This window comes from Chenopodium album, chromosome 2 (assembly GCF_948465745.1).
Source record: "Chenopodium album chromosome 2, dcCheAlbu1.1, whole genome shotgun sequence".
Classification (NCBI taxonomy): Eukaryota; Viridiplantae; Streptophyta; class Magnoliopsida; order Caryophyllales; family Amaranthaceae; genus Chenopodium; species Chenopodium album.
In genome coordinates, this window is record NC_137835.1 from 81,263,279 (window position 1) to 81,279,585 (window position 16,307).

The 16,307-nt window shown below is 32.3% G+C and overlaps 2 protein-coding genes across 3 annotated transcripts; both read left to right on the top strand.

Moving 5' to 3' along the window:
* The first annotated feature begins 2,649 nt into the window (after nucleotides 1-2,649).
* On the top strand, nucleotides 2,650-6,161 carry LOC145589597 (uncharacterized). Its single transcript, XM_081646244.1, has 7 exons — nucleotides 2,650-2,847; nucleotides 3,304-3,684; nucleotides 4,202-4,429; nucleotides 4,520-4,874; nucleotides 4,960-5,084; nucleotides 5,174-5,309; nucleotides 5,519-6,161. The coding sequence occupies exons 2-7, from the start codon at nucleotides 3,341-3,343 to the stop codon at nucleotides 5,756-5,758; spliced, it is 1,428 nt and encodes a 475-aa protein (XP_081502370.1). The 5' UTR covers nucleotides 2,650-2,847; nucleotides 3,304-3,340; the 3' UTR covers nucleotides 5,759-6,161.
* Nucleotides 6,162-12,527: 6,366 nt separating this feature from the next.
* On the top strand, nucleotides 12,528-14,714 carry LOC145589603 (dof zinc finger protein DOF5.6-like). 2 transcript variants are annotated; one of them, XM_081646255.1, is made up of 2 exons: nucleotides 12,528-12,757; nucleotides 13,315-14,714. In XM_081646255.1, exons 1-2 carry the CDS (start codon nucleotides 12,704-12,706, stop codon nucleotides 14,374-14,376), a joined length of 1,116 nt encoding a protein of 371 aa, XP_081502381.1. In that variant the 5' UTR covers nucleotides 12,528-12,703; the 3' UTR covers nucleotides 14,377-14,714. The 2 variants fall into 2 exon arrangements, with proteins under 2 accessions (XP_081502381.1, XP_081502388.1); XM_081646262.1 differs by having other exon boundaries at nucleotides 12,529-12,757; nucleotides 13,318-14,714.
* Nucleotides 14,715-16,307: the final 1,593 nt, after the last annotated feature.

The window sequence follows — 16,307 nt, forward strand, 5'->3', positions numbered from 1 at the left end:
GAAGGGTTTAGTGAGGGTTTTAGACTGAGAAAGTGAAGAACATTCCTTACATTCCTTTCTCAATTGAATATTGCAAGTTTGCAAATTGGAGGTCATGCGGTGGGTCCCAAGTCCACCATTATTTCTCTTTTTTCTTGCATGGGTAAATGGGTAATTTGACATTGGAATGCATGGTCTGAACTCTGAACCAGGCTTAGCTTCGGAATAAGGTGAGTTTGGTTTGAGGGATCGGTCAGGTCAGGTTGGGTCAGATCAAGTCAGGTTGGGTCTGGTCAGGTCAAGTTCGGACAAAATATGCATGTTTAAAGTCACAAAAACAGTCTAGGATAGAATGGGTTTTTCAATTTTTACCACATTTTGGCCTAAAACTATTATAATGGATTTTTCAATTTTGACCACATTTTGGCCTAAAAGTATTATAGATTATCTAAAAACCGTTTATAAATTGGTAGTCCGGCACTCAGGCTCGAAAATTCAATCGAAACTATTTTTGACAATCCACATTTACTTTTTTGGTGGTGTGCATGCAATTGAAAATCATATGACTTACGAAGTACAAAATTTCTAAACTAATGTGTTTATTATTCATATTATTGTGGAACACTAAGGATCTGTTCTCTTCGGCTTATTTTCAGTTCAGATCAGCTCTTAATTTCCTTTTCTCGTAAACAATTCATTTCAACTCTGTTCATTTCAGTTCAGCTCCAATCAATTAAGTTTCAGTAAATCTGAACATACCCTAATTTCATATTGCATTCGAATATTTGATTGCTTAAATTTAGTTAGAAAGCATAATTCACTTGATGAAATTAGGTGTGATCGTGGTACATGAAGCTTCAACATGTTGAGTTGAGCCTAGGGGTGTCCATTATTTAGGTTGTAACTGAAATCCAATCCAATACAAATAATAATCGAATTGGATTGAAAATTTTCATTTCATAGTTAGAGACATTGATTACAATGGTGTTTTGCATCATGTAATAAACCATGCATACAACTCAAAGTCTTGTTGCGCATACTGATGGGAGTCCTCAATTGCATCACACGATCGAATGAATTGGATTTAGAATCAGTTTTATTCAAGATCAATTCAAGGCATGTAGCAATCTTAAGGCGATGTTTGCTTCACATGGGAAATAATTTTCCCATGGGAATTCTAATTTTACGGGGAAATACTTTCCTTTTGTATTCCCCTTGGAATTGGGCTAACGTTGTTTGTTTGACATTGTAAGAAATTTAATTGCCTAGGAAATCACTTTCCCTATTCTGTTTGGCGTAGACATCTATTTCCTATGACATTATATATATCTATTTTAACTACTTTTACTTCACGTTTTAATCAAATTTAAGGATATTATCGTCATTTCCCTGAAAACTTGACACAAGAAATTCGACTCAACATGCTTTATTTCAATGTTAGAAGGAAAGGGAAAATAACAATTACTTTAAAATTTTAAGTTTCCAGTTTTTATTTTCTTTTGGTTAACCAAACACAACAACAAATACCCATTTCCTAAGAAATTTCACGTTGAAGGAAAAATAGATTCAACCCAACAAGACCCAATTTAAAAGCCTAAAGAATATCTAATATTACTTCTAAATTGTATTATATTCAATTTTAATGTATTACTAGATGAAGCCCGTGCGATGCACGGTTTGTTTGAATTTTGTAAAATAATATTTTTTTTATATATATATTTATGTGCTAAAATTTGTTATATATTTAGATAAAATTCTTGATATTAAAAAATAATATTTTATATTTCATTAATTTAAATTGGGAAATCTCATTCGCCAATTTTGTCGTGTCATTTAAATTATTTAATTCTAAAAGAAATTAATAATCTCGTATTTAATTGGCAACCATTAAAATTTATTATCCTACATGGCGCACTGAAAAAATTAAATCCTACGTGGCTCTCTAATATATATATATATATTAGATTTGTGAGATACATAATATAAAAAGTTCCAAAATTGCATATAATACGAACCGAAATAAGTATATTCCATCCAACTTGGGGCCTATTCTCATTCGTTTATTTTCAATTCAGTTCAGGTGCTAATTTCCTTCTCTTATAAAATATTCAGTTCAGTTCAATCAGTGAGACACAAATTCTTAAATGAACCTGGTTCACACTAATTTATTGTGGACCAATAATATTAGAGAAAATATGGTTGTTTTTTTAATAAAAAAAAGTCACTATAATAAAAACAAGGTCACTATGTTGAAATAAAAGTCATTTTAGTAATATATACGCTATAAGAGGTTAATTTTTTTAATGAAATATTTTATATACTGGTTAATATGAATCATAAAGGTCACTATGTTCAAATTAGAAACATAACATCGTATTCAAAATTCACAATAATATTAAACGTCATACAAGTTTTAATAAAGGTTACTATGTTAAAAATAAGGGTCACTAACTCTTCAATATAATGTCAGTTACGTGTGTATAAATCTCGAGTCAACAATAATATTATTATGGACTATGTCCACACAAGTCTTTTTGTCAATGCGAACAAATCTTTAGTCAACATTAGTCTTGGTACTAGGAGAATCTTTTTGAAAAGATTTTATTTCCTCAAATTTAAAGAATGTTCTCCTTCTCCTAGTCAACATAGTCTTCATTATTTCCTAAAATTTCTCCTACCATATCAATATATACTCCGTATCATCTTCTTCCAAATTAATATCGATCAGCTTTAATTGTGATTTGTGAATAAGAAATAACATAAAACGGACTTCCTCCTCTTCTCGCTCCTCTCTCTCACTTCTCCATTGAAGCGCATTCAACTTAGCGTCTTCTGATACTTGCATCCTGCATTGAAGCAGCTTCTGAGGTAAATTTTTATTTTTTATTTTTTATTTTTTTTGTTGGTAATCATCATGTCATCATAATCTAGGGTTTATCGTTGATCTAAATTAATTTAATTATAAGTTTAGGGTTCGAATATAATTACTAAGGTTTTATGAAATTTAATAACCAGCGAAAATTGTTGATAGAAAGAAAATTATGAGCCTAATTTGATGATTGAATCAATTATGCCCTTTTCTATCTGAAATTATTTATGTATCTTTTCATTGAATCAATTTTGGTTACTAATGTGTTACAAAACCTTTAATGTTAGAATTGAATTATGTGTTGCTTGTCATATAGAATAAAAACGGTTTTTGTTAATGTATTGCATCACCCTTTATTTACGGAAATGCCTTGTGATAAGTGTTTGTTGCACAATCGATTTTGATGAGGTATCAAGGTGATTTTGTTGGCTAATTTAAGGAATTGGTTTTGTCAGGTGTTAAGAATTGTGGTTTAATTGAGTAGTTTTGAGAATGGGAGGAGGATTCAGAGTATTGCATTTGGTGCGACCGTTTCTTTCGTTTCTTCCTGAGGTGCAAACAGCAGACAGGAAGGTACCCTTCAGAGAAAAGGTGATCTACACTGTTATCTCCTTGTTTGTATTTCTGGTGTGTAGTCAGCTTCCGCTTTATGGAATACACTCCACCACCGGGGCTGACCCGTTCTATTGGATGCGTGTCATCCTTGCTTCCAACCGTGGAACCGTCATGGAGCTTGGTATCACTCCCATTGTCACTTCTGGCTTGGTCATGCAACTCTTGGCCGGGTGTAAGATTATTGAAGTCGACAACAATGTCCGAGAGGATCGTGCACTTTTGTAAGTATCATAGTCTGCTTTTGTATCCTTTTGTTGAATGCTATGGTTTGTGTCTGTGTTCTTTTAGAATTATCAAGTTTCATATTTAGTAATCTACTTGTAGGTATCAATAACTGATTTGTTATAAAATGTCAACTTGGAGGGTGGGAGGGGATTTATTTTTTTTTTATTTTTTTTATTTATTTATTTTTTATTATGCGGTGAAAGACGATACAGCAGGAATATGTTGTTTATTCATGCAAATGCAACAGCTTCCTGTATCTTGATTTCAGATTGTGTGAGCAAATGTACGACTGTCTTAAGTTATGTGACTGTTTTTTTTTTTTTTTTTTTTTTCTCAAGTTGTACTGAATACTTCAGCAGGAATGTAGTGTTTTTGTTATAATACTATAACCTTTAGCTGCAGGAGCTTGTAGATTGGATGAGTTGTGTATCCTAGTCGTGAGTTGTGCTTGTTTTTTTTTTTCGTTGGAGTTGTATAAATTTCTAATCTTTATAATGTTTTATTTAAACTTAGGAATGGTGCACAAAAGTTGTTGGGTATTCTGATTGCTGTTGGTGAGGCTTTAGCATATGTTCTTTCTGGCATGTATGGAAGTGTTGGACAACTTGGTGTTGGCAACGCAATTCTTATCATTCTTCAACTATGCTTTGCTGGTATTGTAGTGATCTGCCTTGATGAACTTCTTCAGAAGGGTTATGGTCTAGGTTCTGGCATTTCACTTTTCATTGCAACCAACATCTGGTGAGCTTTAATCTTTATTGTGTTGTGGTATTCTATCTCATTAAGGTGTAGATTATTTTTGCTAAAACATTTTGTTTTCTTGATTTGTAGTGAGAACATCATCTGGAAAGCATTCAGCCCAACCACCATCAATGCTGGCCGTGGACCTGAGTTTGAGGGTGCTTTAATTGCTTTGTTCCATCTCTTAATTACCAGAACTGACAAAGTTAGGGCCCTTCGTGAGGCATTTTTTAGGCAGAACCTTCCCAATGTAACCAATTTGCTCGCCACTGTCTTGGTCTTCCTTATTGTCATCTACATCCAGGGATATCGTGTTGTCTTGGCTGTGCGGTCAAAGAGCGCTCGTGGCCAACAGGGCTCATATCCCATCAAGTTGTTTTACACCTCCAACATGCCCATCATTCTTGTATCTGCTCTTGTGTCCAACCTTTACTTCTGCTCACAGGTACTGGAGTTAGCAATTGATTATGTTCTCACTGCTTATCTTATGATTTATTCCCAAGATTTTAAATGTTTGTGGATTTGTGCAGTTGCTATACAGGAAATACGGCAGGAACTTCTTTGTAAATTTGTTGGGCATGTGGAAGGAGTCTGAATATGGTGGTCAATCAATCCCAATTGGTGGACTTGCTTACTATATTACTGCCCCAGCCAGGTGTGTATCGCTCCCATTTTAGTTTGATTAGTTTCATGTCTGCCAGTTGTTTGATTAGAAGTCTCATTATTCATTTGTTGAACTTGCAGCTTAGCAGACATGGCAGCACACCCCTTCCATGCTATGTTCTATATAATTTTCATGCTTTCCGCATGTGCTCTATTCTCAAAGACATGGATTGAGGTTTCTGGATCATCTGCTAGGGATGTGGCTAAACAACTCAAGGTAACATATAGAATAACAGTGAAATTTGTTTCTTGTTTATTTTTATATATTTTTTTGGTGTCATCGGAGAGGAGACTGTTAAAAGCAGTCTGTTTGATTGAAAGATTATCTCATGGTATATCGTGTGATTGTGAGATGATCCATTGACCTTGCAATAATATTCTAAATTTTCCAGCAATGTGTTATTAATTTGAGTTGTGACTTTGCAGGAGCAAGGTATGGTTATGCCTGGACACCGTGATTCAAACTTGCAGAAGGAACTCAACCGTTACATTCCCACTGCTGCCGCCTTTGGAGGCATGTGCATTGGTGCATTGACAGTCTTGGCAGATCTCATGGGTGCCATTGGCTCAGGAACTGGAATTTTACTTGCAGTGACCATCATTTATCAGTACTTCGAGACATTTGAGAAAGAGCGAGCAAGTGAACTAGGATTCCTTGGGCTTTGAGCACCCTAAACGTATGTATAATGGAAAAACATGTTAAAGATAAAATTTTGTATGAAAATAAATATATTAATGCGCAAATATGAGCTGATGAAGCTAGAATGCTAGATAGTTGGGCTGGAATGAGTTTGATGCACTATATAGTTTATAGTGGAACATCAAATACTAATGCGAATTATAAAAGAATACAAATTTACTAATATATATTCATAATCATAATTTTGATTGTTCGAAAGATTAGAATTATGAGCTAGTTTATTGATTGTATAGATATAAAATACTTCGTAAATAATGTACTCCCTCACTTAATATTTAAATATTTAAGTGCTCAGTTTGACTTTGACACTCTTTTGACCAAATAAATTTATACTTATGGATTAGAGCTATCATTATTCAAAGTTGTAAATTGGCAAGCTAAGTGTGCCGTCAAACGAGAGCACTTAAATAAAAACAAAGGGAGTAGTTTGAGTATGTTTATATCATACACATGTCATAATTTAAGTGAACAATGTATTCTTTGAAAATTCAAGCAATGTAGCTTGACTGAGCAATCTTTCCACCCCAATTTTAAGCTCCGTTATGTTCTTGTAATTTTCAATCAATATAAATATAAACAAGTTGTTTTTGCATACCAATATACCATTGAAGATGCTCTTATCTTACAATACTAAGCTAAAAAATTTCAAACTTTAAAAAAAATTAAAATTGTGTGCATATAAATTACAATGTTACATACAGTAGATGGATAACAAGGGATCAAAATGGTTCTTAAAGTAGAAGGAAAGTATCTTGAATTCACACAAGTAATATTAATAATCCGTAATAATTAAGGTGAGTGTAGACATAAAGCACATTCTTTGATGCATAGAAGCTTGCTAATCACACCTGTCCTACAATCTACGGACTAATGGACGATATAGTCCAATTCCAAGCCACCACCACTACTACTACTACACTAGCCTTAATTTAATGTGGGCCCACTTTAAAGAGTGTTGGATCTTGGGCCCACTAATTATGGGCCCCATTTATAAATAAAGACACAAAAGCTAGAATGCTGCATAAAGTGAAGAAGAGATTTGTACAGTACAAAACTGTTAACTGTATGTGTGAAATCCAAAATCAAAATGCAAAGCAAATTGTTCATAGTAACCAAAAACAATGTTTCCCTACTTGTACACGTTGCATGCATATACGACCAAAATTGTTGGTAGTCATTAGTCAAGACTCAATATTTTCATTATCATGTTCTTGATTGTTATAATGTTACAGAATTATTACATCATAAATAAAAGTATATAGTAGCTAGGGTTCATTCATTGTACTTAGATTTCATCATTTTACACGCTTACATATTCTTGTCATTTACTTATTGTACTCGATCGTATTATGTATATGGTTCCGTTCTCATTGGTGTTATACTTTTTCCCTCATATTACACACTTAAATTGTTACATACCTTGTATTCCTTGGTTGTGATGTCACATTTTCTTTTATGTGTTAGACAATAATTACATTATACTTGTATATAATATACCGGCACAAATTGTTATCTTCGTACTCGTATAAACTAAGGCATAAAGGAGGAACAAATAGATAGGTAGGGTCTAGGGAGTACTAAAATGAAACTCAGGATGTTACCGTTGTTACTTAGCTTATTGGGTAGGACTTACAGGAGAAAGAATATCTTTCTGAACTACTTCGTATCTACTCGTAAGATAATTTCATTCTCTATTTTTTAATTAAATAACTACTCGAAATATTAAAATTAAATTTTCTAGAGCTTAAACTTACAGTATTCCATAACAATGTCAACACATGTACTGATGTACAATTCTCATGTAGTCATATGTTTCATTAGTACACTCGTATATATTGACTGCATGTATATCTGTGCTAAAAAGAGTAGTATTACTTTCCCAACAAGTTACTTACAGTTGAATTTTAATTTACCGACTAAATGCAGATTGCAGAACTCTGTAAAAATAAAGTTGATATATATTTTGCTGAAAATAACTCTAGTTGATTATTTAAATGGATAGATGTAATGTGATTAAGAAGCTATAGGTTGATAACCTTCTTTACATCAAATGTCCTTTTCTCTCTTTTGATCCATGTCTTTTAACTTAAAAAAATCTTTGGTAAATTACATGCATAATAAGACAGATTTATTTTTCAAAATATTACGTATTTTATACATATTCCGTTACTCCATTCCCTTTTTACATTTTACTTTGATCTTTTTCTTTTTGTTATGATCTCAAAATTTTATGTACTTTATAACAATTTATAAATTTGAAAAGGAGGAAAAAAAGAAATTAATACAATAGTAGTGTGTATATAATACGTAATATATGCCAGTATAACAAATTGAATGCAAAGATGATGACTTTATATTAGACGCATAATGGGAGCTTTAAGCGGGAGTTTTTTTGTACAAAGTATATAAACAAACTATTAAACACTCTCTTCATCTACAATTACAGTATATAAATATCGAACATGTATGTATTATGTATGGGTACTAAAATAAATTATGATCGTAAATATAATCAACAAAAGAAATATACGGAGAGACGGAGAATGTATGTTGAAAAGTAGTTTTCATTTAATAGTATGTATAATATCATACTCGTAATAACTTTAACTTAGAATAATTTTGAAATTATATTACCATGATTATTTTGATTATTTCTAGCTACTAAGTAATTAAAAGGGTGAATTACAATGGGATCGGAGGATAAAGATTTTAAACATTGGATCTAATGAAACTATTATTTACAGCAAGACTACATTAACCTTTATGCATGCTAGCTCAAGTGATAGCCATTCACTTTATTTTTTTTATTTTTTTTATTATGTTACTACCTCCGTTACATATTAGTTGCAATTTTGAAATATTTTATCTCTCACAAATAATACCAAAAGTTGCAACTAATATGTAATAGAGGTAGTATATTACTTGGAATCTTGTAAATGATAATGTTTATTATTTCTTGATTAAGTTACTCTATCAAAATGTGTGCTTTACTTATTATTAAAATAAAAAAAAATTAAAAAAATTGAATTTGATCATCACATCGAGATCTGATTGGCCTTTTTCAACCTGTTATTAGTTTGCTTAATGTGCCTTTGCCTTTTTTGTTAAGCGATCAATATCACGTTTTTAGTAATTTTAATTTGTATTTCTTAATGACCATAAGTCCATAAGAGAGGATTTTCAACTAAAATGCCTTGACGCATACTACTTTAGACCTTTTTTAAAAAATTAACTTATGTCAAATTGCTGTCACATAATTAGAGTTGTTCATTTAGTGTTTCTTTTGTTTACTTAATTAGGGATACCGGATACTCGATAATATAGAATAAAACATATTTTTGAGATTCAACCATCAACTTAAACTTTTAGTTGAATTAGTCCTTTAACATGGTATCAGAGAAGCTAGTTTGATCCCTCTCTAAATTAATTGTAATATAATCTTTTGACTAAAATCTTAACTTTTATATGCTTGTAACTTACTTTATATTCTATATTCCACATACCCCGTAATATATCATCTTACGCATTTATTCATAGGTAGTGTACTTAAGTATTTCCGAATTATTCAAATTCTTGAATAGACTGATTTTCACACGCAGATATACATTTATAAAACATACCTAGATTTCAAGTGTTTAACAAGGCTAAATTTGTCGTCTTTGAAAAAATGGAAATCAACAATCAAAATACAATTAATGAGGCTTAAATTATGCTATTATAAACTTATACTACCCCGTTTCATTTATTTACAATGATTTGACGTAAAATAGATTCGGAAGTAGTAGTTGTTCACTTGCTAACGTCACCATTTGCGTATTTGCACATTTGCATACGTATGAAATTACTAATGGTTGATTCTCGTAGTTGAAAATTTGAGGAGCCAATCACGTGTTAATAGAAGAAGTGAAGAGTGAAGTGGAAAGGCACGTGATTTAAGAGAGAATATATCCCTTGCTTGTAAGAAGCAACCATAAGGGCCCCACAAGATTGGGCCCTCCTGGGTCGGTCATTTGGGCTCTGTTTCTTTATCGAAGAACGAGGAGCCCATCAGATAAAATATTCTCTCTCTTCTTGGATGCGTTTGCTCAAGTCACGTCAGACAACGACCACCAAAATTTCTTTCCCCTTTCTTTCGGGTAAGGTTATCAACGATAAATTTTATGTCTACGAGTACAAATTTTAACCACTAAACTTAAAACACTTGCACTCTTAAGTCTAATACATTGTGCGAAGATTATTTAGGTACATTTATAATAATACATAGTATTTCGGAAAATTATTATAAGGTGAAGTGAACATACTCTAAGTTTCATATACAAATGAATCAAGATAGATGTCATTTACGATCTATCATTAACACATGTTTTTTTTAATCATCGTAGCGAAATGTGAAGTTATTCACCTAGCTAGGCATTCATTTGTTTGTTTATTATATTTTTTAGTACCAAGAATGAAAGCTTAGAATTAAGGTGAAGCAAAGTGATCTTACGCTTAATGACATGATGTATAAATGCACATCATGCTCTCGAGCAATGAATTGTGTATATTTGTTTTGTTTTGTTTTATTATGTTTTGTTTTTTTGGTGTTTAGAGAGGATGGATGATGAAAATCGATTCTAAAATCCCTTAACCATCTGAAATATCCATCGCTTTCATGTATTTGTGATCAATGCACATAGCATGTACATTTTGAAAAATAACAGGCAACACTAAGATATGAACATGCTCTTTAATTTTCGAATTACCCTGAATGTGTTACATCAATGTATAATTGAATGTGTAATATTGTGCATACACTCGTATATATAATCGAATTAGTTCAATTCAATTGAGTTTAATTCAAGACAAACATTAATCAATTCAAAGACCAAAGAATAATTTTGTTAATGTGGTGTGTAATCTATGCATGTCGTTTAGTTAATATGGATAGTGGTGTGATGTGAAGTTAATAATCGTACGAATCAACTTCACACTGGAAGTAGTAATGAAGACATCGCAGCCGTCAAAAATGTAACAAAGGTGAGTCAAGGTGATGTAAGAGAGTGGGACCCAAGAGATTGTAGATAGACCAGAATTATTTGGGACAGGGACAAGAAATAGGGGACCCAGCAAAAAAGATGTCACACCGCCGACGCTTCGAAGAACACCGTAGTTTAAGGTCCCTAGAGGGGCTACTCATATCTGGGACAGTCACTCCATATCTATCATTACCACCTAATTTGCATGTCTTTGGACCCTGCGTTTTAAGTGGGCTACTTTGAAATTAGATTATGGCAGTATTATGTTTTTTTCTTTTGAAAATTTTTACAGAATAAAATATAATGGATAGATGGAATAATACTCGATAAAAATTTAAATTTAAATTATACGAGTATGAATGAAATTGATAAAGTATAAAATATATTCCTAGATGGTTGAGGTCTAGTAATATATTTTATACTCTATTACGAACGATATGTGAATGGAAAGAATTTTATGGAATAGATAGTATAAATTATAAAATAGATTTAATTGTTCAATTCAATACTAATGGAATATAGTCAATGAAAAAATGTTGATTTTAAACATATAAAAAAGATGTATGTTGCAATTAATATAGAAAAAAACAATTATATAATTAGTTGACCGTTGACATTGAACAATCTATCATCATTTTTGTTTAGTGATCATATATATTATCTACGGATCGAGTACCATATACTAATAGTCCATTTTGTTACCTCATGTGTTCATTCCCTCTAAATGAATGATGATGTAGAATGTGCATGTTAGACTACAATAAGGTATAGTAGGGGTACATATTCTATTACAAGGTGTCTCATTGTAGAAGGGATTAACCTATATGTTGCCATTTACAATAGAGGAGAGAGCTGCCCTAGATTATTATAACAAAAATAACTCATTACCTAACTGTACATATTCCATGTAAAATCCCTGTAGCAAATTCATTCACTTACTTTATTGCTTGTACTGTAAACATACACTATTCACCTTGCATTACGATCGACAATAGATATTGATAATGATATATGGAAAAATTCATAAATTAAACTTTTGAATAAAGATAGTACTATTCTTAAATAACCCTTCTAACTATTTAATTACTATCATCCATTGTATAAAAACAATATTGGAAGTGAATCTTATCAAAAATCGAGCTATAAAAAACTATTCGCCTACTAATTTAATCCAATTAGTAGCTCAATTTGCTTCACTAGAGACTAAGTAAACAAATAGAATATAATAACACTCTTAACATTTTTTTTTTTTGTGTTCAACCCGGTTCACCTTTTGAGTTAATAATCTGAATTCGGAGATTAGTTCTGGGTGGTTAGGTTCCACTCCACTCCCCTCCCAATTATTATTGCGGGGGGTCGAATACGTACAGGTCCTCCTTAACAAGTATAGTCCCAATAACCACTGTAGTAACAATCAATTGGTACACTCATGTACCAGAAGAGCTAGCCAAGAGAGACACGTTATAATTGTAGATTTGTAGTCGTAGTGTATAAGATCATGGAATAAATTATTATACGAAATAATATAATTGAAAACTACTGAAATAATGATGATTGATGAGAATATAAATTACAAGTACAAAATACATATAAAATGGACCAGCTAATATAAGGATAGTTAAGTGGGCCATAATGATGATGTTAACCCCAAAACCTCACCTTTTTCTTCCTTCTTATTCACGACCAAACCCACTCAATACCTCCCACCTTTCCTCACTTCTTCTTCTTCTTTCTCTCTCTTTCTATTCTTCTTCTTCTTCAATTTTCTCTCTCTAACTATTTCTTACTACTGTACTACTATATATATATATTCACCAATCAAGCTTTTATAATTCGGTTACTTTCAAAATTTGAGAATTTAATTTATATTATCTTTATACTTCATATTATTTGATGATGGCGCATTCTTCTTTGCAAGTTTGCATGGATTCATCTGACTGGCTTCAGGTATATACATTTTATTTATTTTTATTTCATAATTTATTAACCAATACTATATGATAATTAGCATTATAGGTCTATTTATATCACCTACATTTTCACCATTTTAAATGTTGTGAATGTTATAAATTTATCTTGTCATTTCTCTTACATTTGTTTTAAGATGTTAAAATGAAGAAATTTCAAATCTCAATTATTATGTTATACGGAGTATTAGATACTACATATCTATTTAATTAATTAGTATAATTGTAAAATTTTTCTTGTTGTTCTAAAGAGGGAAAGCAAAGTGAATAAGAAGATTACTTATTAAGGGAATAAATAATTAGTACTCAATTTTTAAATGTTGGTGTAATTTATGCTGTTTTCTCAATATGTGTTACATCTGTAGTAAGAACTTGCTCTTGTACTATAATTGGTTGTAGTTTAACTAAATTTATTTTGTACACTAAATTCATGATGTTGCTAGTGCTCCCACATTGTGCTGGAGTGGCATTGACAGATAATACCTCTTTATTGCAAATAATAAGAAACGAAGGTAGTAACATGCTATAATGTACTAGCAGGGCACAATGTCGGAGGAAATATCAACAGGGCTAGACTCATCCTCCTCGCCATCAGGAGGAACAACAACAACAGAGTGTATGCTAGCAGCAGCATGCTCGTCGAGGGCGGGAGCGCCATTAATGGAGAGAAGGCTAAGGCCACCACATGACCAACACCTGAAATGTCCAAGGTGTGACTCAACTCACACCAAATTTTGCTACTACAACAACTACAGCCTATCACAGCCTAGGTACTTCTGCAAGACATGTAGGAGGTATTGGACTAAGGGAGGAACCCTAAGGAACATCCCTGTTGGAGGTGGTTGTAGAAAGAACAACAAGAAATCGAGCTCGAAAAAATCAAACAATGACAACCAAAACCAACCCTTGAATGTCCATCTTCATCATGGTGGTGGTAACTCCATCCTTGGACCAAACTCGAGCCCTAACAACCCTATTGACCTCCACCTCTCATTCCCTCATGAGGTGCAATTCCCACCTCACCTTGCTAACCTCATCGGCGCGCAAATGAGCCTCGCCGGTGGGGGTGGTTTCATGGAGGGTGGTGGTCTAATGAGGCCAATAGACTTCATGGAAAGCAAGTATGAGGGTTTAGTAGGAGGAGGTAATAATAGAGGGCATGATTTTATGGGGGGCAATTCTAATACTAATGAACAATTTGGTCTAATGGGTGGATTTGGAGGGTATAATGGTAATAATACTACTACTTCTTTTGGTGGTATTTATTCTTCTAATTCATCACCTTTTGGAGTGTCTAATACTAATGATATGCAAAGTTCAGGAATTAGTTTCATGGATCAAAGATTGTTGCTCCCATTTGATGGGAACAATAATGATCATCATCATCATCATCAAAGTGGGGTAGATGTTAAGCCTAACCCTAAGCTTTTGTCCCTTGATTGGCAAGACCAAGGTTGTGCTACTACAACTTCTGACCATAATGGTGCCAAGGACTCATCTTTTGGGTACAACATGAATAGTAATGGTGCTAGTCTTGGCTCGTGGACCGGCTTGATGGGTGGTGGTTTTCAATCTCCTACCACCAATTCACTAGTCTAGCTACACCAAGGGATGGAGCTTGCATCCGATAGGGCGCTCATGATGAGTATCTTAGTAATACGTCGTACTTAACTTTTACATATACTCGATCTCTAATATCGTTATAGCTATTACTTATGATGACCTGTCTTTTTTTTAAAAAAATCATGACGGACTCTACTTTGATGTATGTTGAGAGTATTATGATCATAATTTGTCCCTGAAACGCTTTATAGCGTAAATTAGGTATTTTTTCCTTCTTTTAAATATAGTATTGATTAACTATCGTACCCAATCCGGTAACAATGTAAACTCGAGTTTTTTCAAGAGCAAGGTTAATGAAATGCATGTAATATTGACGTGGCCTGGGTCATGGATGTACTCCAATTTGAATAGCAAGAAAATGTCATGATAATGTGAATGAGACTTATGGGAGCTTCATTAAGTCAAAAAGGGAGTACACTATAATAGCATGCCTTAGCTAGAGTAGTATAATTAGTCCATGTAATTTGCTTTTATTCAATTTTGTTGTCTACCTTAGATTGGTTGGATCCGAAGACAAACTTAGGTTGTTGGGATTTGTTTGTCACACGAGGGCATATCATATATACATACTACGTATGTGAAATATATATAATATATAGTGCTTATATAATATATAGTGCTTTGTTATACTCAATTTAAATTCATGCACCAACGTTATATTGCATATTCTTCCCATCTCACAATATCTTAAACATTTTGATTTGAGTTTTTGTAATCACAATATCTTATTTTGACCATATATATATATATATATATATATATATATATATATACAATATGCAACCTTTCTTTTCTTTTCGCAGCTAGTGAACATGATAATGATGGGAACTACTACTACAACACATAATTAATTAATTAATTAATTAAATTACAAAAGTAACTTGACCTAAATGTGGTTAGAGTTTGAAACCTGGGAAAATAAAAAGAGAAAGCAAGAATTTCAGAAAGAAGAAAGTAAAATTCTCATGAGGAGTACAAAAGCATAATAACATGTGATTACAAAAACACTTTAAATCCAGGAAAAAAATGTAGTATTTGCGCAAATTTTGTAAATGGTCCTATAGGTTTGATCTATCAAATATCTTGGGTTTTGTAAACCATTAATTTCTCTCTTTTTAGCATGCTATAAGATAATGCCAAAAAGTGAATTAGTTGGGCCAAAGGGTCAAAAGACAACCCTCAGCCTATAGATCCACTTTAAATCATAATCATTTGGGACGAATTACATGATTTCCTTTTGAGTTTTGAATGATATAATGAGTTGAGTTGTTGTTAATTTAACAAATTTTAAAATGATTGAACCTTGATTATTTTGCTAAATAGAAGTTGTTGTGAGTTTATGCAACTATGCATGAGTTTTGTTACTTCTATGATGAAACTTTGAGCCTTTGAACACGTATACACTAGTTTAAGGGGATTTGAGATATAGATTTCGGGGATGTCATTACCAAATAATTGGCGGACATTACTTGTGTGCATTACCATTTTTCACAAGATAACGTTCTAAAAGAGTCACTTCTTTAATTCAATTTATTTACTTCAGATGAATTTTTGTTAGAGTGAAAAAGGGCCTCTAAAACATCAATGAGGATAAATAAGTTGGCATGGAAAAAATGAAGCAACTATTTTCAATTGAGTAGGAACAAAATCAAATTCATATTCTTGTATGGAGTATTACTTTGTACTCCGTATATTTGATGCCAAACATTTCAAATAATTGGAGTTTCAGTGTTCATACATATTTTGGTGCAAAACTTTACCATTTACGGAGTATTGATCATAGCCATTTGCACAAGTTTTTATTTAGATAATAAAACAATACTCCGTAGTGAATAAAATGGTTTAGTGAGTGTAGTATTTAATTAAAAAGACAAAAAGTTCATAAAAAATAAAATGAACAAGAATAC

Excerpts from the sequence above, each read along its gene's own strand:
- LOC145589597 (XM_081646244.1), top strand. The coding sequence starts at position 3,341 with ATGGGAGGAGGATTCAGAGTATTGCATTTGGTGCGACCGTTTCTTTCG. Across the intron at positions 4,430-4,519 it reads TTCATTGCAACCAACATCTG|TGAGAACATCATCTGGAAAG; the intron begins GTGAGCTTTAAT and ends CTTGATTTGTAG. Across the intron at positions 5,085-5,173 it reads TATATTACTGCCCCAGCCAG|CTTAGCAGACATGGCAGCAC; the intron begins GTGTGTATCGCT and ends TTGAACTTGCAG.
- LOC145589603 (XM_081646255.1), top strand. The coding sequence starts at position 12,704 with ATGATGGCGCATTCTTCTTTGCAAGTTTGCATGGATTCATCTGACTGG. Across the intron at positions 12,758-13,314 it reads ATTCATCTGACTGGCTTCAG|CAGGGCACAATGTCGGAGGA; the intron begins GTATATACATTT and ends ATAATGTACTAG.